The 23,211-nt window shown below is 54.7% G+C and overlaps 1 protein-coding gene across 1 annotated transcript; it reads left to right on the forward strand.

Annotated features, from left to right (window-relative positions):
* Positions 1 to 10,875: 10,875 nt before the first annotated feature.
* Positions 10,876 to 22,882, forward strand: Pofut2 (protein O-fucosyltransferase 2). Its single transcript, XM_020177218.2, has 9 exons — positions 10,876 to 11,040; positions 12,248 to 12,498; positions 14,257 to 14,401; positions 15,032 to 15,142; positions 17,828 to 17,894; positions 18,794 to 18,919; positions 19,802 to 19,982; positions 20,189 to 20,312; positions 21,661 to 22,882. Exons 1-9 carry the CDS (start codon positions 10,910 to 10,912, stop codon positions 21,812 to 21,814), a joined length of 1,290 nt encoding a protein of 429 aa, XP_020032807.2. The 5' UTR covers positions 10,876 to 10,909; the 3' UTR covers positions 21,815 to 22,882.
* The last annotated feature ends 329 nt before the right edge of the window (positions 22,883 to 23,211 follow it).

A 23,211-nucleotide genomic window follows, 5' to 3' on the forward strand; every position in this document is an offset into this window, starting at 1 on the left:
CCTGACTGACCCCCAAGCCACATGCCCCCACTCTGGTCACTGCTCTCCCTCACATTTCCCCACAGGCACATAGGCCCTACTCAGCAAACAGCACCCAGAAGGAACCCCACTGCCCTACCATCTGTGCCACAGCAGGAGGTGCAGGGTGCACGATGGGCCACAGAGCCATGTTGGTTTTGGGCCTAGGACTGATTCTGAGAGACCTGGGTCCTGGTCCTGGTCCTCACTGAGCCAACCACAGCAGGGTGAATCCATGGAGTGAGTTCCACATCCCTGGGGGTTTGGGTGATGTGGTGACTCAGGACCAGGGACAGCATTCAGCATTGGCCTCGACAAGCCACAAAGCACCAAAGGCACTGAGGGTCAGTGTGTGGGAGGGGGTCTGGCTGTTCCCATGCTTGGGCAGCCTCATTCTTGGACCTGTGGCAAATGGGTCAGGGTGTCCTTGTCTGTCCTGCACAGGAATAGGACTCAGTTCCTATCTGGACTCACCCTGCACTAGCGTCCACAGCCTCTGAAGGGTGGCATCCTGCTCAGTTGGGGTCCACCCCTCTGAGATTAGTGTCATCTGGCCTGCAAGGTCAGTCAGCCCAGAGCTCCTGCCCCCCACTACACAGGTGTCTCCAGTTGGCCTGCAGCCCATGGCTTTTCATTTTGCCCATATGCCAGGGGACACTAGTACACAGCCATGTGTGGACTCACTGTCCTGGTCCAACCTCTTGTCATTGAGGAGGGGGAAACTGAGGCCTGAGAAGGTTAACAGCTTTGCCCCAAACCTTGCTGTCCTGAGAGGCAGAAAGAACCAGAGTCCCTGATCCTGGTCGTCACTCCCGACTAGTGTAGAGGCTGCAGAGCCTGGGAAAAATTTAACTCAATTTATGAACCAGGCCCTGAGGTGGCTGCAGCTGGGCAGCTGGTGAGTAAGAGGCCAGGGCAGTTCTGGCAAGAACGCACAGGCAGGAACCTGGAATGGACCATGCTAGTTCTGCCAGGGTTTCCCAAAGGACTCAACAGGGCATGCCTGGGAGCTGGGGGCCGAGGTGCAAGGGAAGCTCTTCCCTTATGCAGGTCCAATGTCCTCTGGGCCAGGGATGTGTGAGGACTGATCATGGAGCACAGAACACACTCAGGCAGCCCCAGTTGAATGGCTGGAGCTCCCTGTGTTGACTGTGTGTGTCTTTCCTACGTGATACAGCATTGAGGTCCCAGGGGGCAGGACCCATAGATCTTCGCTATAAACCACAGAGGCCCCTCCTCGGATATTGGAGGGAAGCCACAGGGAGCAAGACTGATGTAGAGGGCTGTAGTCCCCTCTCGGGAATACGGATAAAACAGCTTCAAGAGATGGGTGAATTTTGGGTGGTGAAGTGACGGAATCACCACCCAAGACATGGCGGAATCCCCCTTACTTTGTCAAGGCAGTCTCACCAGGGTGGTGGTGGCCATGGGGATGACTTGAGGAAGGGACAGCATCAAGGCAGGGCTCTGTGGATGGGGAGAGGGTGAGGCCAGGCTGGGTGGGTCAGGGACCGTGTGTGGCTTTGTGAGACTGCGTTTGGCTTTGCTGTCTCTGTTGGGATGCGAAGTACTGAAGGATCCGTGCTAAGGGGACTGCCCGTAGACAAGAATAAGTGAATGTGAGGAAGTGTGGAGGTCCAGGTCCTGAGGGGGCAGAGAAGTTGGACCCAAGGCAGGTGGGCTGTTCTGCAGGAGGCCCTCAGTACAGCTTTCCTGTCTTCCTGTTTCTCAGATTGGACTGATCTGAAGCTGGGCAGTGGTTCCAACTCCAGGCCGCCCCTGACAATGGGGCATTTGGGAAAAGGGGCTCCAAATAAGGGTCACATAGTAGGAGGGGCCGGGTTCGTGGGCTTGGGAGTCAGAGCAGAGGCCCAGTGCCTGGTGTTGCTGAGGTCAAAGCCACTCCTCTGGCTTCTCTGGCTTCCCACCTTCAGGAGATTAAGATGGAAGTTGTGGTTTGTGGAGACTGTCGAGCTGGGTGATGAATGACATTCCATCCATGGGAGATGTGCAGGGTTCTCAGGCACCAGCTGTGGGAAATCTCTCCCCGACCCGATGCCGCCCTGTTGAGGGCTGGGGGATGGAAACCGGGGTGAGCCACACTGCCGCGTGGCCAGAACACCCGGTCCCCGCTCTGGGAGCCTGGGTGCAGCCTCATCTCCAGTACAGGGCGTGGTGCTTGGAGCTTGAGCTCCAGTCAGCGGACCGGATTCCAGTCCTAGATTTGGCTAAAAGTGCCTGATTACTTCACAGGTTTCTGAGAACCAGGTGATGTCACAGTCCAGCTCTCCGATGCTCTGCCTCACACGATCTGCACAGCCCCATATGCTCTGTGCCCTGCTCACCTTTCTAGAGCATGTTCTGCTAACTTCTTATGAGCAGGGCATGTCCACGTGCTGAGAGGAGAAACAGAGAGGACAGAGACAGAAACCGAGACTGAGCCAGAGGAAGAAATACAAAGAGATGGACAGGAGAGGAGGCGGGGAGAGAGAGACAGAGAGAGAGAACACTCAAGGATTCCAGGGGCAGAAACAGAGGGAAACAGAGACCCTGAGTATCAGTGAGCATCAGGAAATCCCAGATATGGTTCTTTTCCCCATATGGCCATTTATCTCTAAAATCCAGAACATTCTTCTCCAGGTCCAAGCCCCTGACTTCAGTTCCCAGGGCCCCCGGTGGGAGTGTGGAGGGAGCAGCCCGTCATGAGCACCAGGATGGCCTGACCACATGGGGAGCGCTCAGCATGTGCGCCTGTGATTGTGGTGTTTAGTACGCCATGTTTGTCATAACTTCCATCTCGACTGTGAAACCACCGGCATTCTATGTCCTTGTTTGGGAGTTTTGTTTCCAACCCTTTTGGGAAACATTTGCCCAGATGAGACTATCTTGTCCGGAAGTTCCCAGGGAAGGATGTGATAGGGTCGCGGGCTTCTCCAGCAGCAATCCACAGAAGCATGCCGTCATCCCAAACCTGGGTGCTCTACAAGCCTGCACGGACCCCAGGCACACGCTGGCCCCCGCTGACTGTGGGCCTGAGTCTTTGGCTCTTTTGTATCACAGTCCTGTCACTGTGGTTTTGCAGCATGTAGATGGCGCCTACTTAACTTTGAATTAGTGTTGGAAGCTTTAATTCTGATGCTCCCCTTAGGATGACAGCTCTCCTCCCATTTTGTCAGCCAGCAGAAGGGGGAGAAGGGGGCATCTAAGGGGTTTCAGATGAACTTGATAAAGAAATGCGTCTGCCATCTTTTTTCACTAGCAGTAACTTCTCATGGCCACTTCCCCTCTGATGCATCCTCTCTTGCATATGCGAAAGTCAGATTGAAAGCCATCTCTGGAATGAAGGAAAGGTGAACAAACCTGAGCACAAAGGGGTTTGGTAACCACAGCAACGCTGCTCTCCTGGCCTGCAGGTGGCACTTACTCACCTGGGACAGTGCAGAGGGCAGAGTAGGCCTGGGTCTGTCAAAGTGTTCCAGCTGGACTGTGACTATAGGTGGTTGTGAGCTACTCCAGCCCCACTCAGAAGTTTCCTGGGCTCACGCCATCCCCAGATCAAAGGGAGAAAGGTGGACAGGTAGAATGAGGAGGGTTTAAAAGTAGTGAGACTACCGTGTTCTAGTTTACACCAATAAATGTTAAAAACTAGATTAAAATGGGGGAATTTTCTCAGGAAACACATAGTACAAAATAGACTTAAGTAGAAACAGAGTATACACAGGCTGAGGACCATGGCGGCTGCCAGTATGGAGTTGAGGAAGTGGTCATCCTGCTGGGCCTGCAGTGGCCACCTCCTCCACTCATCAAGCCTGCTCCAAGCAGTGCTGGTGGCCTGGCTGTTGTGTGTGGTTCCTGGGCACTGGGCCTGGCCATGCTGGCCGGAAAGCACTGAGCGTGCAGGCTGGACTGAGGCTGCAGGTCACACCTAGGGCTGATAATTTCGTATATCAGCTAAAAGTTGAATAAAGAGGTTAAGAACAATAAAAAAAGTAACAGTAGGAAATCTGACTAGTCCAATGGCATGGAAGAGGAAACAGCAGCAAAGGTTTACCCTTAACAAAGGCATTGGGCTCGGGCAGTTCTCCATGTGACTTACCCAACTCAGGGACAATGCCTATGGCAGAGACAGAATGGTCAAGACATGGCCAAGTTGACATAAAAACTAAAAACCTCACGGATGCTGTAAGTCAGGGGAGAGATGGAGCCTGTTTCTGAGTAAGTTTCCAAATTGCCCCCTGAACTCTGGGCAGTCCCAATAAAATTCTCACCATGACTGGTTTTGAAACTGGACACCTCATGGCAGACCTCACATGGAAGGGGGACTATGTCATATTTGCTAGAGTGTTTAGGAGGACAGTGTGGGGCTTGCTGTGAAGCTGTCATAACCAGCAGAAAACGACAGAGGCCGGGGGTCAGAACAGAAAGACCAGAGGAAGAACCATGTGCTCGTGGGGAATGAGTAAACAGTGAAGGTGGCCTTTCGTGTCAGTGGAGCAAAAGATGACTTTTAAATAAATGACGTGCTGTTAGCTGTGCACTTGAAAAAGATATCAAACCCATTTTGTCACAGAGCCCCCGATGAAAGAATGAAGAAGGGTGTTTCCAGGACCCCTCATGCATTTTTCTTAGAGCCTCCCAGCCTACACAGCACTGGGTGTCTACACTGTGGTTGGGGTGAAACAGACCACCCAGGTCAGAAGCTTATGTTTATTATGAGGCCCAGGGGAGCCACGCAGGCCAGGACCCTGGCGACTGCTGGGCTGAGCCTGCAGGAAGAGCGGGGAGAGCCTCCCCACCACTTTGTCTCCTGAATCAGCTCTCCTTTCTAAAAGCTCCCTAATTCACAGACTCTCCTCTCCCCTATCCAGGGCACTTCCCAAGTCCCCAGGTGGGTGGACTCTGCTTGGCTCAGCTGGGTTGGAGCAGTCTGCACCAATTGGAGGTTTCTGACCAGGACAGGAAGGGGGCAGGGCATCCCAGAAAGTGGATGTCATGTGTGGCCCACCATGAGTTTGTGATGAAACTTTTGGACTGAAAAATAATTTGAGGAAAGAAAAAAAATGGCAGAAGTAACATGCTGTAAACACCACTATATTCTCCACACCCTGTGGACAATTGCTACTCTCAGAAGCTGTGTGTGGCTTGGTGTATGAGTCCAGTGTGTGCAGATGAGTTGATGCAGCATGGAGCAGCCTGCTCCTAACCCGTCTGGATCTCAGCTGGATAGCTCGCCTCTGGACACCCAGCCGCCTAACTCCAACTTGCTGGCAGATTACTGTGGCTCCAACAGAGGGTTCCACTGCCTGCTTCCCGCAGCCCCTGGACATGTGCCACGGCTCTCCTGCCCACAGCCTGCTTCTCCTCTGGCCCTGTGAGATGGGAAAGTTCTCTTCTTCCCAAAATTGGTGATCCTGAGACCCCAGTGATAAGATGGACAGACCAGAACCCAGCCCAGGGAGTTCCCAGCCAGGCTTGCATCCCGTCAGGGCCACACTAGGATTTGAACATTGACCACAGTTTTTAGCTGAGAGATTCTGGGGCCAGTAGGACATGCACACCTTCCTGCATTCACGTTCTCATGGGCTAGTCTGTAGGTCTCCTCCAAAGTCCACCCCTTTGGCTCCTGAATTGGGGATGTCCCAGATTTTGCAATCCTGCAGCCTCCCTCCAAGAGCCCCAGGGTCCTGTGCATTTGTTGCCCAGATGGGGGGTGGTGGCTCTCTGCTGTGCCTCAGTCCAAGAAGGAAACCCCAAGCCCTGCCTACCCCACTGTTTTTTTTTACACTCACCTGAGAGGAAGAGGACAGTCCTTGAAACCAGTCCTCCAAACATAACTAGATGGTCTGTTTAAATAAAGCAGATTACGTACTTTTTGACATTTGCCAGTGTTTTGATCCCAGAGGGACCTGTGGGCTGGATTCTCACCCCCAAGCTGCTCCTCCTACTTCCTGCTGCCTGTTGATCCCTGGAAGACTGTCTCCCAGCCTCCAGCTGAGTCCCTTCAGGAGAGCAGGGATTCAAGGCGCCCCCTGCAGGAAAAGCTGTCCCATGACAGCTGGAGCAAGGCTGGGTTGAGTTCTGGGGGTGCCCCTGGCCAGGCATCTCCCATGGGTGGCTACCAGACTCAGACCAGTTCACTGCCCTGCCTCCCCACCCCCTGACCTATGCCCCAGGCCATTCCAGGTTCCCTGTCCCTCTTACATGCCCCCAGGGAACCCTTGGCACCATCTCAGAGGCTTGAGGGGCACCTCCTGAGGCTGCAGAAGGGGGCAAGGCCATCCCTGAGGGCTATCCTGGCAGGTGGTGTGCCCCTCTAAGGCTTCCTTCTGAGCATGGCCTCCAGCCACTGATTCAAAACCGGAACTCCACAACTCACAAAGTGGTCACCTCCCGTGCATTTCCAGGGACAAAGCCAGGATTTTATTACCATGGAATTTTGACCAGCAAGGGGGCGGGATACCAAATTAAGTTCCAAAACTTCAACATGTGGACCCTGATAACTGACTTTGTGAATGGAAAAAGCAGGGCCGGTGTTGCTGTGCTTTCTGTGTCTGCACCCCCAGGACAGCAGATGCCCAGAGTCCTGGACTGGCGTCTGTGGCCCGCCCACCCTCTCTCCACTCTACTTCATTGTGACTGTGGTGTGGCCTTGGAGGGGTTGTGGTGAAAACTCCAAGCTGCCCTCTAACTCCTCCTCCCTTACCTTCCCACAGCTGATTCAAGGTAGCAGCCACCCTGACCCTGTTGGCACCTCCTCTCCCCATCTCTCACCCAAGGGCCACCCCCTTCTGGGTGTCTGTGAACATGGATCCACAGCAACCTGACTGGACAGCCAGCCATCCCCAGGCACCAAGGGGTGGCAGCTACTGCTGTGCTGAAACCCAGCCCCTGCTGCCTGCTCTCTTTCTGAAGAGAACCCCACTCCCACCCATGTTCCAGCCCTGTGTCCCGGAGCTCCAGTTTCTGGGAGAATCCATCTCTTCAGGAGATGTTGGGGCATCACAGCTGCTTCCTGAGGGGCAAAGGGGGATCTGGCCCAAGAGTTTTGGGTCCTGTACCTCTATATCCCCTACCTCAGGTTCTGCCTATTCAGGGGGGTTGGGATTGGGGGGTTGGGACTGACCCTCTCACATCTGTGGGGACAGATGAGGCTCCAGGTCTCAATGAGGGCCAAGTATGGGCATTACCAGTTGTGGTTCTAGGACCTACAAAATGTACCTGTGTAGGCCAGAAGCCAAATGGGGCTTCCCTCTTCCCCTTCACCCCCGAGGTGAGGGCTCAGTGAGGCTCCAGTGCCCATCTTTGGGAGGAGACAGAGAGGTCAGCAGCCAGTGGCACAGAGGCCAAAGGCCTGCTCTCAGTGTTCCTTGGGGTCTTGTCCCTGCTCTGATGACCACCCTGGCCCTTCCTGACACCTGGTGTGCTCTGCGTGTTGGGCCATGGGTGGGGACCCTTTGTCTTCATCCCATGCTTGCAAAGGATGCCAACCGAGTGCATTTTCCTTGCTCCCTTCAGAACCCGAGGTGAACTTCCAAAGGGCTCTTTTGCCCTCTTGTGGCATATTGCTGCCAGTGGGAGTCCAGAAAGTTCCCTGGCCATTGGCTACTGGAAGAAGGGTGCTGCTTCTAGCTCTTCCTTTGTAGCACTCACAAACCGCTCCAGGGCATTCCTGACAAGGCCACAATCAAGGGTCAACACTCAACTCCTCAAAGTCTGAAGGAAGCCAGTGGACCACAGGGGGATAGAGTGGAGCACAGGTGCCCTCCCTGTCGGAGCCCATGGGCAGCGGACACCAACCATGGAAACCTCCCAGTATGGCTCGTCCATTCCCACAAGAAATGGTGGCACAGCTGGTGGAGTGGCTCAAGTGGTAAGAGCACCTGTCTGGTCAGCATGAGGTCCTGAGTTCAAACCCTAGTGCTGACAAAAAAAAGATTTAACCTTGTATGCAATCCAGATTGCATCTACTATAAAGTGGTCCCCTTCTACATATGGTTTCACTTTTTGTGATTTCAGTCAAGTACAGTACAAAAATATTAAGTAGGGATTTCAAAAATAAAATCTCGAATTAAAAAAAAAAAAGAAAGAAAAAAGAAATGGTGACACAAGGGACAAGGAGGCTTCCTGAATGGGCAAGGGCAGAACAAAGTCACCAGGGGCTGAGTGGGCTGGGCCATCTGCCACAGAGTCACATGACTATCAGGAGAACTCAGCTTACTGGAGTGGACACAAGGCTGTCATCATGACCTGAGCCTACAGTCTCCACCCATCGTAAAGGTGGAATGGGGTTCTACCAAGTGGATGCTCAGGTGGTCAGAGCTGGGACAGAGGCCTGGGTCCCTAGAGCACTGACGGCAGTGGCAAGGGCCACTCTGGTCCTGTTAGCCTCTGTGGTTGTGCTCAGATTCCTGGTTTGGGGCTCTCTTTGCAGAGGGGCTGGCTTCGTGTGTGAACTTTCCCCAGTGCACCAGCATCTGGCTTCAGGAAAACCAAAGCCCACAGCCAAGAAATCTGTCTTCAGAGCTCTGATGCTCCTCTGGAGAGCTGGGGTCCTGGCAGGGAGGGCCTCACAATAAAACATACCTCAAAGGCTGTATGCACAGGGCTGGGCAAACTTCCTCCTGTCCTTGGGTCAATGAGGCCCAGGTCCCCAGGCTGCATGCAGGTCACATGTCTAGTCTGGGAGAAAACTTGCAGGTTCAGAAGCGGTTTCTCCAGCCAGAAGGTGCCCTACCCAAGAGAGAGGCATGGGGTTTGTTGTTCTCTGGACGGAAATTCAGGGGCCCAGGTAGTTGTGTACCAACTTTGGGGACATTCCAGTTTCCCCAGAGCTCCTCATGAGGCCTCTCCAGCCCAGCGGGATGTGGAGTAGACACAGGGGAGAGGCCTGGTCACCCGGGAACAAGCAAGTACAGTGTCCCTGTGTCGAGCTAAGGCCTGGGCAGGCGGGGGCACTGTACATCCTGGAGTTGCAGCAGCAAAGCTGAGCGAGCTGCCAGACGTCTGGTTAAAGCAGCTGAAAAGAACTGTACCAGTCATCTATGTCTTCAACTGCCTACCACCAAGGTAAGAGGCTCACGGCACCTAGCAATGGCTGCCTGGTGTCCATTTTCCTGGAAGGATGAGTCTTTACAAGTCCACAGTAGGTATATTTTTAGTTTTACAAGAAACTGTCGGGTCCTCCAGTCACTGCTTCCCCACCCCACCTTCCTATGTCCTGACCCAGAAGCACAGATGCCTTGACTGCTCTGGGGCACCCAGCTGCAGGTTTGGGCTGTTGATATAGGTATTAAGGTTGTTGCCTAAAATACTAACTGGCCCCAATTGTGAACCGAACCCCCTATACCCTTATGTGGAGTTCATAGCCAGCCTTCCTGTGGACACACACAGGAAGGACAGCCCTTTTCCTGCTCTCTGCCATGGGGACACACTACAGCCCCTGCATGAAGTTTCCCTAATAAATGCTTGCGTTGACTGCCCTGGTACTTAGCATGTCTTTCACTGGAGTCCCAGCTGGTCCCACCTCGGGATGGCTTGGGGAGCCCCCTTGTAAGAACACAGCTGATGCCTCTTTTGGTGCCATGGCAGCTGCAGGTTCCACCAGAGAACAGAAACTGTCAGAATGGTTTCCAGAGTGGTGTGACATGCGTTCCTACCAGCACCATGGGAGTCCCAGCTGTTCCACGTCCTCACCAACACTAGATATACTTCTACTGTTACCATGTTAGTGGTGCTGGCCTCCCACCATGATCTAAGGTCCATTTCCCTGTTATCTACTCACACAGGACAGCCTTCCACGAGCCTACCAGTCACTTGCATGTCATCCTTTTGGTAGTAGGTTATCTACCATCATTGTGTCATACTGCTGAATTTTAAAAAATCTTTCCATGTGTTCTAAAGAAAGTCCTTTATGACCTAGATTACTCTATTTTCTCCTAGTCTGCCTTTTCATTTTCCTAAGTCTCTTTAAAAGACCAGTTTTTACTTTTTGTTGAAGTTCAATTAATCTTTTCTGTTATGACTCCTGGTTTTTTTTCTTTTTGAAACGGGGTCTCACTATGTAGACCAGGAAAGCCTCAAACTCACTGCCTCTGCTTCCCAAGTGCTGAGATTACAGGTGTGAACCACCAAGCTCAACTGAGTCCTGCTTTTGTGGTTCTCTTTGCCAAATAGCTCACTGTTCCAGTATCACGTGTTGTAGGGTGTTTCTGGGTTTCCTGTTCCCGGATCTGTGTCCATCCTTGCAGCATGTCACACTGCCTCCATCAGGATTACAGTAAGCCAGATGGCTGGTGTTCACTGGCAAACACGCCTGGTCCTGGACACGGTGGGCACTGTATAGCCCCGCTGACAGCAGGTCTGAGATGGGCCGTCCATGCCAGCGCAGCAGCCCAGTAGTCACCTCACCAGCTGGGGTCATTCCCGCCCCTCACTGTCCCTCCTGCTGGGGCGGAGGCCGGCGGGGGGAGGCGCCCGAGCGCCGGGGTCGCGGCCAGCCTGGCCTGGCGGGACCCCCTCACCCTCGCGCCCCGCAACCCCAGCGCCCGCTGGTGACCCGCCCCTCTCGCGGGCTCGCCTGGACACCGCGCGACCCTGACTCGCGACTTCGTCCCGCACCGGCCGGCGGGACAGTCCTCGTCTGTCTCCACAGGACCTCGCCGCCCCCGCCGCGCGCTCGCCGAGGACCAGGGAAGAGCTCCGCGACCCGCCGCAACCGCGCGGGAAACCCGCAACTGCGCTCCGGGGAGAGGCGCGCAGGCCCCGCCCCATCGAGGGTGACGCGCGACGCATGCGCAGGGCGGGGCCTCGCCGTGTTGCTGTGGTTACGGATGACGCGTTCCGCACTTCCGGGACGGAGCGCGACCGCCGGAAGTGCGTGGCCGCCGGGGCCATGGCGGCGCTTTGCGTCGTCTGTCTGCTGCTGGGGACTACGTCCTGGTCGCCGGTCTCGGCCTCGGGCGAGGAATTCTGGCCTGGCCAGTCGGCGGCCGACATCCTGACGGGGGCGGCGTCCCGCAGACGGTAAACGCGCGTCCACGGCACCCGCGGCTGGGCCGGGATCAGTGGGCGGGGCGCTGGAGACGAGGTCAGCTGGAGGGGTCCGTGGGGCCGGGGTCACTAGGAGGGGTCGGTGGGGCCTGAATCAACCGGAGGGGTCGGGGTTAGAGGGCGGGGCGGTGGACACTGGGTCAGGGGGCGGATCAGTGGGGTGGGGGTCAGTGGGTGCTGGGACGAGGCGGGGGTCAGAGGGCCGCAAGGGATCAGCCCCCATCCCGGGGCCAGGCGTTGGTAGATAAAGCCCAGCTACCAGGAGCCTGCCCTGCCTTCCCCGTTGGGAAGGGGGAGCTGGCACAAAGCAAACCCTGTGTTGCGGCCAGACATGGAGATGCCGGGTACTCTGGCCTCACAGCCCCTGCACTATGAGGTGAGCCAGGGACCCAGCCACGCCAAAGCCCATACCCAGAGCCATGCTGACAGCGTGTGAGCAGAAGTCTGGCTGCCCTGCCTGGTGTCATAGATGGAGTCTTCGGAGAAGACAGTGGTTCTCAGACTCCAGGGATCCTGAACTTCAGAACGTTTTGCTGGCATTTCAGGACACTCCTTGCCTTTGTCACTGTTCTCAGGAGGGCACCGTGGAGTTTTTCCAAAGGCCACTTGACCTGCAGTATTGAAGCAGACCGAATGCAGAGCACGAGAACTTTTTTTTTTTTTTTGGCCAGATCCAAACAAAGTTACAAAAAAAGAAGACATGGCCGCACTTTTCACAAGTTATTTTTATTTTGAAAATACACTTATTTTCATTTAAAATGTTATCTTTGTCAACATGTAATGCAGTCATTGTTACTTTAAGTGAATTAAGGAGTACTTCCAGCTTTAATTTGTAACACAGGAACTAGGGGTAGATTTAGCTCACAGAGCAAGTGCCCTTCAGGGTCCTGGCCTATCGGTGAGAGCATAAGGGGTCTGGACAGACAGTATGAGAACACTGAGCATTGATGCTCAGCTCAGCCCTGAGGTTACACCTGTGGTGCAGGTTGTTTAACCTGCTGGGGTGTCTGCCGTGTGTACTCATGGGCTTTGCAGGTAACTGCCACATGGAAACTGTCTAGCAGCTGCCTCACTGCACACTAGAAATGGTGGGAAGCATGCAAAGTCGAGTGACACCCTGAGACCGTGTGCTGTGCGAGGCGTCACAAACTCAAGAGTCATGTCCTTTTTCTCCTCCCAGATACCTTCTGTATGATGTCAACCCTCCTGAAGGCTTCAACCTCCGTAGGGATGTCTACATCCGCGTGGCCTCCCTGTTGAAGACCCTGCTGAAGACTGAGGAGTGGGTGCTTGTCCTGCCCCCTTGGGGCCGCCTCTATCACTGGCAAAGCCCCGACATCCGTCAAGTCCGCATTCCCTGGTCCGAGTTTTTTGATCTTCCGAGTCTCAATAAGAACATCCCAGTTATTGAGTACGAGCAGTTCATTGCAGGTGAGGCGAGCGTCAGGCTGCAGGTGGTGGGTAATGGGCCAGCCAGTCCTTTCTAATGTGGACCACAGGCCAGCCTGGCCCGGCCTTGCTGGCCTGCTCCACTTGTCTAGCACTCTCACCTAACTTGCTGCAGTACTCACTCTGTCAGGGCCCCATTTCCTTTCCCAGACTTCTAGCTGCCCTCCCATAGTTTCTCCAGGGAAATAGGTCTGAAGAGTATGGATGGCCGTGACAGGCTGCTAAGTGGGCAGGTGTGCTCAGAGCTTCACAGGAAAGTGGCCAGCCCTGGGTCCTACTCCACCAGGATTTCACTCTCTGGGACAAAAGGCCATGTTAACTAAAGGATGACGCTGTGGGTTCTCGCTGTAGCATTGGCAGGCATTCTATAAAGGAACCTCTCGTCTAATGCCATGCTGGCTTTTCCTCCTGTTTGTGCAAGGGGTAAAGTTAGTCTTAGAGCAGGGCATTGTAGCTGACCATGGCTTTAGTTGGAAGATGAGGATTTCAGAGTAAGGGATCCTTCTTTCTGCTGCATTATTGAGGCCCTGAGGAGGAAGGGGGGCAGTTTCCAGTTGGGCTGTTGCACACTGCGTGTGTTGAGTTTTTGCTCTGCAGCAACCTCTGCTCCCTGCCATTGTGGCTCCATGTGGTTCTCGCTTCCCTTCCTTGTCACAGTTGTGGGAACGCTGGGGACTTGAACAGTAGGACAGTCTTTGCTGATGTTCTCCTTCAGGCTGCAGATGCAAATTCTGAGTGTTGTAAAATGCACACTTACAAATGTACCCTTCCCAGCTTTCAAAGTTGCTCGTAGGTTTTGGAAAATGAGCTGCAGTTGGGGCTTTAGGCCAACTGGACTCAGCCTAGCAGACAGCCCTGTCCTTGGCCTGAGCTGGGGTAAGGGCCTGAGCTCCAGTAACCTGGAGAAGTTGCCCACCCCTTCCTGTGGGGCAGGGCTGATGGGTTCCTAACAGTGGAAAGGGCTGCTTTCCCTGTTCCCACCCAGCCTCTGGCCCTCCAACTGGAGCAGGACTGGGAACCACATGGGGAAGACCTCTATACTGAGCATTCCTGAGCAGATACTCTGGCTGACTGAGATCTGCCCTCAGCTAGCCAGGACCTTGCTGACCTGCTTATAGACAGGGCAAGGGTGGAACTGCCAGGAGGCTGTGCCAGAGCTGCATGCATGGTACCTTTTCCCCCATCCCCCACCAGAGAGAGAGGAGCCCCTTTAGCTCAGGTCTCCAGCCCATCAGTGAAGACAGAATTTCACTTGCTGAGGTTTCTCCTAACTGGGTTTGTTCATTCTGCCTTTGGACAGAATTGGTAACTCAGATGTGATGGTGACTCTGGCTAGGTGTGGGAAAGGGGGATGCAGACCTCTTGGGGCCCCTTTTACTGCAGGGGTAGGAATTAGCAAGTGAGGTAGATGGTGTCATGCTGGGGTCCCCCCAAAGAAGTTGGAGTGAGTCCTGAAGGGACGCTGTCCAGGCAGGTCAGCCCCAGCATTGGGTGCAGTAAGAAGATGGTTGAAGAAGAGTCCACAGACAGGTCAGGGAGACCCTGGCAAGCCCTCCTGCTGCCCTCCAAGGCCCAGTGCCCTGATGGCACTGATTCTGCCCTCTGCTCCATAAGCTTCCTCCAGGCTTTTTTAGAATGAGGCACTCTTAAATCAATCAGTGAGAGTCATCCATCTGCACGGTAGTCCTGTGGTGCATGCCTGTGGTCACTGTTGTCCCATGGTCTCTTGGTTTTTTTCAGAGTCCGGCGGGCCCTTTATTGACCAGGTGTATGTCCTGCAAGGTTACGCCGAAGGGTGGAAGGAGGGCACCTGGGAGGAGAAGGTGGATGAACGGCCATGCATCGATCCGCTGCTGTACTCACAGGACAAGCACGAGTATTACAGGTGGCGCTGTGGGCACAGGCTCCCATCAGGAGTGGGGGTGTTGGGGGAGGGGTTCCATTAGAATCCATCCTGAGTGTCCCCCACTCCAGCCCCTGATGTGGCAGGCTGCTGGGCAGCCCATGTTGGTGTAGACCTCGTGCCCTGTAAAGGAACTGAGCCTGTGTGTTCACCACCTAAGACCCAAGAGTGGTTCCCTCCCCTGCCTCTTGCATGCACATGAGCCTGGTGTGGGAATGGCGGCCTGAGCCCTGGACGAAAATCGCCATCAGGGTACTGGTATCAGTTCTCCCCATGGGAAAGCTGCCACTTAGTACCCTCCACATGTGACAGCAATGCACGTGAGGGAGGAGCTCTGCAGAAGAACGCAGCTGTTTTAAGGACAGTTACCTTTGCTCTGCACTGGGCTGTAGCTGGCACTTGTGCCTATCTCTCCCATCACTGTCCTATCTGGAATCTTGAGCACAGTGCAGTGGACATTTACAGTTGTTTCACAGTCTTCTCACCATGGCTCTGTCCTTAATCAAGGTCCGTGAGTGGACCCTGAGAGAACAGCACCCTCTTGTGCGTACACATTGTCGCTTACCCTGGCGAGGGCATGCAAGCTAACACCAACAGGTGTTTGTCTTCCAGAGGATGGTTCTGGGGTTATGAAGAAACCAGGGGTCTGAACGTCTCCTGTCTGTCTGTCCAGGGCTCGGCATCCATCATAGCGCCTGTGCTTTTGAAAAACACTTCGGCTCGGTAAGTGCTGGGGATGCTCCACTCAGTGTCAGCCAGCAAGGGATGGATGTCTGGATGCTGCTGCATGCTGGTATCCAGACATCCCACCAGGCCCCTGGGACCTCTGTCCCCTCCCGGCACTCATTCCAGCAGACCATGGGGCATATACTTTCACAGCTGGAGGGACCCCAAAGGTGTCCCACCCCAAAGGTGGGCTAGAGGAGGCTGCATGTGTCCTGGGGAGAACTCCAGAGAATCCAGGTGTGGATCAGCAGTACCCAGGCTGCTGGCTGTGTGTGCAAGTGAATCCTCTGCTCTCATCCAGAGCTCCTGTCCTGGGGAAGCTGTTGGTTGAAGCCCACAGTGTCACCACTCCACTCCTGAGCCTGTAGCTCAACCTGCAGCTGTGGGCCCTAGAGGCAGGGTTCATACCTGGCTTCCCTCCAGATTCCCCTTTGAGGTCTGTGATGTGTGGTCACATGGCAGGATAAAGCTAGGCCTGAAGGTGGCCTGTGGGAGCGGCAGTAAAGATGTGGCATGGCTGTGTCTGGCCAGAACCTGAGTAGGTGCAGGTATCAGTGAGGATGGGGCTGGATGACAGCATGTGCTGGGTAGAGCCGTGGGCTGAGCTGTGGACTGTGCTCAGCACAGCTCTGTTCAAAGCCCCTGGGAAGCTGCTGCAAATGCTGCCCCTACTCCATTTACTTTCTGTCTCATGGGTTGGGGTGTTTGTAAAGTGCACCCTTGGCCCTGGGACTGACTGGCCAAGCAGGGTGAGGGCAGCTGTTCTCACTCACCACTGGGTGGCAGACTGGCCAGCAAGATGCAGCTCTGGAGGGGTTCACCCAAGGACACAGGACCATGAGAGTGTGAGGCCTGTGTGTTCTTCTTCAAGGAAATGTCATCCAAGAGCTGTGTTCCTCAGGCTTCTCTGAAGGCACAAATCCTTTCTGTCCTCTTCCTTCAGTTTCCTGGCATCCCCTAGAGCAGGCTTGAGCATGTCCCATGGGTCTGGGCACCCCAGGCCACTTGGCCTATGCTCCTGGCAGCCCTTGCTGCTGTGCTCTGGGTACACTTCCCACTGCCTGTGATTCTGTCTGCAAAGCTTGCTCCACTCAGCCTTACACTGGTCATCATGGTGGCCCTCCAGGCCTCCCTACCATTGCGCCTAGCCCCGCTGTGAATAACACATGGGTTTGCTGCTCAGGGAGACCACTGTCAACTATGGAGACCAGAATTCCCAGGCAGGGGAGGAGCCGGGACTGCGTGTCCTCGTTGTTGAGGTTCAGCTCTCATACTGTCCAAGACCAGGTCCTCTGTGTCCAGTACCTGGTTTCAAAAGCAGTTCTGCATTAGTTTTGAACTCAAAGGATGTGTGATCTTGCAGATCACTTTTTTTTTCTGACTCATTGATGGATTGGCATGGAGCTGATCCCAGAGACAGGATTGTGGGCCGATGAGTTCACAATTTAGGAGCAGCACATCTGCCAAGGAGTAACAGGGGATGGGCACCTGTGCAAGGGATGTGTAAAGTCGCCTGCCCCCACCAGACCATACAACCCACCCAGGTAGGTAGATGACCCGGTGGAGAGACTGCCAAGACAGCCTGTAACCTTAGGGTCAGGACAGTTGTTGAATAGGTGTGAAAAGCACTGACCAATTCAATTACATTGAAATAAAGACTTTGCGTCCACCAAAACTGAAGAGACGAGCCACCAGAAAAGGGAAGTGTGGCTCTGTTCACGGCACAGGTGAAGTTCCTAAAACTATGTTTGTTAAATGAGCAAAAGACAGGATCGAGCCTTATGAGAGACATGAGCTGCAACGAACCAACGTGCCTGGCATCCTCAGACTCCACCACAGGAAGGTGGCAGCAGGGGCTGGTGGCTGCTGCTGGCAGGAGAACCTGGCGACACTGCTGGAGTTTGGCCTAGGGATGAGAGTCCCAGACCTGTGATGCAGCAAATCCATCCATCCCTTATGTATACCACCTGTCTGCCCAGACACTTGCCCGAGACTGTTCATGGCACCCCCAGACCACAGTGCCCATTTCCTTCAACCATGGACGGCAAAAGGGAGTCTTGTGTGTTCAGGACCAAAGCCTGGCTCAGCTAAGAAAACACACAAAGGACCACAGAGTTCAACCAGGAGACATCAGGGCTGACGTTGAGGGAACTATAGGAGAGGCGAGGTCAGGCTGCATTTGTGTGAAGTTCTGCGGCAGGCAGGTGCCGAGTGGGTCACGGTCTGGACATGAACTGCCCCCTAGATCGCCCAGCCTGGCATGGGGGTTGCCATTCAGAGGACTCGCTGGGGAGTAAGGTGCTAGCTTGAGGTGAGAGGGCTTGTCCCTGTTTGAAGGTCTTTTATGACTTTGGCACCTGCCTTGACATGCTTTGCACCTTTGCTACGAATGTGATAAATAGTAGATTTTCTAACATTGATCAGTGTTTGCATTCCTGACGTGGACTCCATTTGTTAAGCGTGCTTGCTATTTTAACATACTGCTGAGATGTGTTGGCTAATTTCTTTTGTCTGTCTGTTTTCTTTTCTTTCTGTCTTTCTGCTGCTCCTTCCCCCATTAGGGCTGCTCGCAGGCTCACTCAAGAGTGTTTGCCTGGCCCAGGGTTCTCCCTCTTGTACCGAGTATTATCATTTTAAACTTTTTAGTCATTAAACTCTTCCTTTTTCTATGATCAAAAATAGGTCTGTGATGTTAGACAGAGCTGAAAACCTACTTCATGACCACTATGGAGGAAAAGAATATTGGGATGTGAGTATTTCCTAAGGGGAATTTCTTTCTGCATGTGATCACATGTAACTTTGTTCGATTTTGAAAATTTAAAGCAGTTGACACCTCTTTTTCCTGACCTTGCTGATCAAAACCATGGGTTCTCAGAAGCTCTGGGCCTGTGGGCTTTCTGCACCCCACAGAGCAAAGATGCTGCATGTCTGGCTTTGCTGCACAGTGAGGCCCTGGCCATGGGGCCAGGAGTTTCAACCTGGTCTTGGGCACCTGCTAGGCACAAGCCTCTGCCTCTGATGCCACAGGCTCTGAATGCTGTGGCCCTGGGTACTGGCCAGTTGTCTGGGAGCAGCTGTCCTCTTTGTCTCTTCTCTTGGCTCTGTCAATAGCCAGAACTGAGAGCTTGTTGCTTCTCTCTGGTTTCAAAAGGGGATGTTTTCTACTATGAGTCCTTAACACTGGGGTCAAGTTCTGCTAGGGGGTGGGGATTGTAGCCCTGTTGGTTTTGAGGACACTACAGCCAACCTGAGCAAGTGTTCAGAGCAGAACCTCTAATGACACTTTGGTCAGGGCAGCAGCCTGTACTGCAGGCACCTGGTTTGCATAGGAGATAGAATTGTTCAGTTCAGTCCTGTTTGGCACAAACAAAAACCATGCACTGAGCAAAGCCTACAGTTAGGAGCTTTGACCTCAAGGTAATGAAGCTGTCCACGCCTGTACCAGCCCAGGGCAGGCAATGCAGGGACCCAGTGCGTGGCAGGCAGCCATGCAGCACAGAGAGGGACAGGTGGAGGGCCATGCTGACTTGGCGCAGGGTGGGCACAAGAGGCACAGAACGACCTGGCAGGGGTTGGCTGAGGGCAGCTCTCCTGGGCAGCCCAGGGGTCTTTGGCTCTGTGGGGCTCAGCTCAGCCCTGTGTCCACAGACACGCCGGAGCATGGTGTTCGCCAGGCACCTGCGGGCGGTGGGAGACGAGTTCAGAAGCAAACATCTCAACTCCACAGATGCCTCGGACAAGGTCCCCTTCCGGGAGGACTGGACACAGATGAAGGTAGCCTCTCCCCTTCTGCTGGAGAAACGTCAGTTACCTCTGTAAGCACCCCAAACTCACCTCTAAATTCATGTCAGCGTGGGTTCGGTGCCCCGCCTCTCCTGGGGACGCTGCTCCATCGTGAGTTACACTGATCACCAGGCTGTGGGGGGACCAGCACCCAGGCTGCTCTGACCCTTGTCCTGGACAGTGGAGGAAACTCACTGGGCATGGTTTTCTCTTTAGCGAACGTTAATGGACGTTAGTGTAGCTCCAGCTGCCTGGAGGTTGTTCTTAGTGTAAAATGAGATCTTAAAAAACTGCAAATAGAAAGTGAGAGAAGCCACCAGTCTTGTCAGTGCTTCCCTTAGGACCTGTGCAGGAGGAGGCCACAGAAGGCTGGCCACACTGTCCAGAGGCTCTGCCAGTAACTGTGGCCTTGCATTACCCTTCCTTACGTGTACACGCACTTTAATTTTCACACAGTTCGGGTTTTCCTCTGATGTACTTCAGCACACCAGTGGTCTTACTGAGGGTTTCCAGCACCTTCTTCTAGGGTTGTGACAGAGCACTGCCCTGGAGAGGAGTCCCTCTGCTCTTCCTGGAGCATTTGGGCCGTTCCCAAACCACATCACTTAAGCAATAATTATTAAGTCTCTACTGGAAAGCTGTAGATGGATTTTCTTTTTCACTTTTTCAGTGCTCCATTTGCTATTTTTATTTCACTGAGATAAAAGTGCTTATGATTAATTATTTCACTGTCCTCTTAGACCAGCTCCCCCTGAGATTCTGAGGATTCCTTAGACGTGGCAGGACGTACTGGAGGACACATGCAGACATGCCATCCCTTTGTGTCCCCTGGGCTCCGCTGGGCCCCCTGAACCAACCCGTGTCCTTTGCCAGGTCAAGCTGGGCTCCTCACTAGGGGGCCCTTACCTTGGTGTTCACCTGAGGAGAAAGGACTTCATCTGGGGACACCGGGAGGACGTGCCCAGCCTGGAGGGGGCCGTGAGGAAGATCCGCAGTCTTCTGCAGATGCACCAGCTGGACAAGGTGTTCGTGGCCACAGACGCCATCAGGAAGGGTAGGCAGCTGAGTCCTGACCTTTGCTTCTTTTTGAACCTGGTTGAGTGCTGGGCAGTGTGGACGTGTAAAAACCCTCAGCTCTTAAGTCCTGGAGACAAAGCTGGCAGGTGTGTCTTCGTCTCTGCTGAGGAGTTACCCAGCAGCAGCGTGTGCGGGTGCCCTTGCACACTGAGGCCCGGTCAGCAGCTCTCCTTTGCCTTGCAGAGCAGGAAGAGCTGAAAAGGCTGCTGCCCGAGATGGTGAGGTTTGAGCCCACCTGGGAGGAGCTGGAGCTCTACAAGGACGGAGGCATCGCCATCATTGACCAGTGGATTTGCTCGCATGCCAGGTGCTGCCGCCCTGCCCCCCACCAGATGCTGATCCCACGCTATGCCTACCCGCCCGCCCACCCTGCCACACCATGCCCTCCATGCCCTCCATGCCCCACCCACCCTGGAGATCTCACTCCCCAAGCACTCAGCATACACTGTGGTCCTGTCTCTGTCCTGGGTTTTGCCTCCGTGACAGTTGGCTCAGCGTTTCCTCAGCTGTGGACTGTCTTGCATTCAGACCTCACATGTGCTCAGCCTCCGTGAGGCCCACACTTGTGCTGTTGCTTCTACCTGGCCTCTCCTGGCTGTCCTCCCTTATTCCGGGTCCTTCCTCAGGCTACATGGCCCACGGGCCACATACACTGTCCCAGCTGTTTGCACCACTGCCTCCTGGTTCTGGGATGGGTCACAGGGCAGCCTGCCCAACCTCTGTGTGTCCTTGCAGCACTTGTCTGTACATCAGCTGTGGGAAACCCAGGGTGGGTCATGTCAAAACAGTTTCAGTAGAATGGAAGACAGTTTTCATTATGGTCCCAGATGTGCTGCAGCACCCCCATGTGTGTGTCAGTCAGCAGGCTGGGGAGCACTTACCCTGCCTGAGGTGCCCGCTTCTGCCACCTCCGTGTCCACATTCTAGGCACTGGGGCTCCTGCTGATGCTATCCTGGCACAGGGTTCCCACAGGCGAGTGAGGGCTGCTTACCCACTGGGCTGGGCTCCATCCCAGGCAACGCCTACGGGTGTGACAGCTGGACAGGGTCTGCCTTTGGCTGCTCTACGGCAGTTTCTAGCTTGCTACTGGCGTCCTGCCTTTGGTTCTCAGGTGACACTGGGTGTGAGCTGAGTCTTAGGAACGCTGGCTGCAGTTCCTCACATGGTACAGTCCATGCTGGTGGCCCCTTCCATGGCAGGGAGAGGGTCTTCCACCAGGTGCTTCTCCCACTCAGAAACTTGTGGCCTCAACCCACGGACAGCTTTTTGACAGAGTAAAACCCAAGTGTCTCTTGGATCCATTGGTGACTGGTTGTCAGAGAGCCAGAGACCAGCCGTGCAGGACTCAGATGTGTGGGCCATCAGGTCACCCCCAGGGCCAGGAGGACCCTGGAGAAGGGGCTCAGCAGCCCTGGCAGTGTGGGCCTTGGCATTAGAGCTGGAGCCCTGTGCAGCCAGAGTGCCATGATGGCCATGAAGCCCTGGTGCTCATGTGTGGCCCAGGTGGGACGGGGGACAACCTGGTCTGGTGTCGGTCAGGTGTGGCTGAGCCACACAGGTGCAGATATGGAAGGCACTGGAGCGTTTGGTGGGTGCCTGGGTCGCTCCTCCCACTCTGGTCCCATGTAACCTCGAGAACCTCGTTACTTTGCAGGTTTTTTATTGGTACCTCAGTCTCCACATTTTCTTTCCGGATTCATGAGGAGAGAGAGATCCTGGGGTTGGACCCCAAGACGACATACAACCGATTCTGTGGAGACCAAGAGAAAGCCTGCGAGCAGCCCACGCACTGGAAGATCACATACTGAGGACTGCCTGTGCCTGTCCGACACCTGGGGGCGGTTCTGTGCCCCGAGACCCTCTGGCATGGGCCCAGAGGAGACCTTGCTCTTGGGCTGCAACATCTAAAGCCACCTGAAGCCACGCTGTACCCATGTGTCCTTGGGCCAGTGTCTGCCTGGGGTGAGGCTCTGCTCCCTGCAGGGACCAAGGTCCTGCTGTCCGTCAGACATGGAGCTGCATCCTAGATACAAATGACGCTCATGCTGAGGTGCAGAGAGCCTGCCGGGCTCACCTCGGATGCCTCAGCGCCTGTCCTGAGCAAGTTGAGGCAGGCGGCCCCTCAGGTGGAGTGGAGCTGGTGGCTCCATGGGGCACCTGCTGGCGATGATCCAATGTCACTGGGGTGACCAGAGTCCTACCCACCTTCCACCTAGCGCAGCACCACAGGGCTCATACCCTCTTGGGGAGGAGAGTTCAAATCCTGCTCTCTCCTTGTCAGTGTCTGCCAGGGGTCTGCAGTGTTTTGCTCTGATCATGTGGGAAGGTCCTGCAAGCCTAGCCCGTGGCTCTCCTGTCCCCCAGATGGACACACGTGGGCCTGCTGGTCAGTCACATGCTACTGAGAAGTAGAAGTGAGAGGTGACAGTCATACCACTTCCAAAAGCCACGTCTGAGACCCGCTGCCCTGGCAGGTCACTCTTCCTACGCTTTACACAGTTCCTCCCTAGCCTCATGCTGCCACCGCGAGGTGCCTACACTGCTGGAGGTGGACAGGCTGGGCAGTCCCCATGCCCACGACCTGCCACCCTGAAAAGATGTTCCCTTCAGGGACTTCCCCCAGTTCCATGCTGAGCAGCCCCTTACCTCATCCGCTGGTGACATGGCGGCACACACAGGTGAGGAGGACACTCTTCCCTGGGCAGACCTGGCTGGCTTACCCACCACGGGTCACCTTCCCACTCGTGCTGAAGTGGATCCCAAGTGACAGGGTCCTGCAGAGTCACTCAGAGGCAGCAGGGTGGAGTTCTGTATTTATTCTGTTCAATTTGTACTGCATCCAAATGTTAATAAGTACATTTTCTAGAAAGCTCTAATTCTGCAGCCATGTCTTCTTCCTACCTTGAATTGTCTGAGGCTGAGAGTGACAAGGGTGTTGTGGACACTGTCCATGGGCCTCCCTTTTAAGGACATTCAGCTGCTAGTGGCACTTGATGTGTGTGTGTCTCATTCCTTGTCACCTGGCAGAACAGAGGACCCTTGCCAGGTTTCCCAGAGGGCAGATGGCGGCCAGGTGAGATGGGTCAGGGCCGGGCAGCCTTGCCTGATGTGGCTTGGGCCTGCTTCTGCAGGGACTGGAAAGGCCTTGTCCCTGTCCACAGCAGCCGGCCTCTGCTCATTGGGCATCTGCTGTGAGGGCTGCTGA

Source organism: Castor canadensis, chromosome 5 (assembly GCF_047511655.1).
Source record: "Castor canadensis chromosome 5, mCasCan1.hap1v2, whole genome shotgun sequence".
NCBI lineage: Eukaryota > Metazoa > Chordata > Mammalia > Rodentia > Castoridae > Castor > Castor canadensis.

Bases quoted from the DNA above. Each gene is read 5' to 3' on its own strand.
- Pofut2 (XM_020177218.2), top strand. From the start codon at position 10,910: ATGGCGGCGCTTTGCGTCGTCTGTCTGCTGCTGGGGACTACGTCCTGG. The intron at 11,041-12,247 runs GTAAACGCGCGT...TTCTCCTCCCAG, and splicing joins GGGGCGGCGTCCCGCAGACG to ATACCTTCTGTATGATGTCA. The intron at 15,143-17,827 runs GTAAGTGCTGGG...GATCAAAAATAG, and splicing joins TTGAAAAACACTTCGGCTCG to GTCTGTGATGTTAGACAGAG.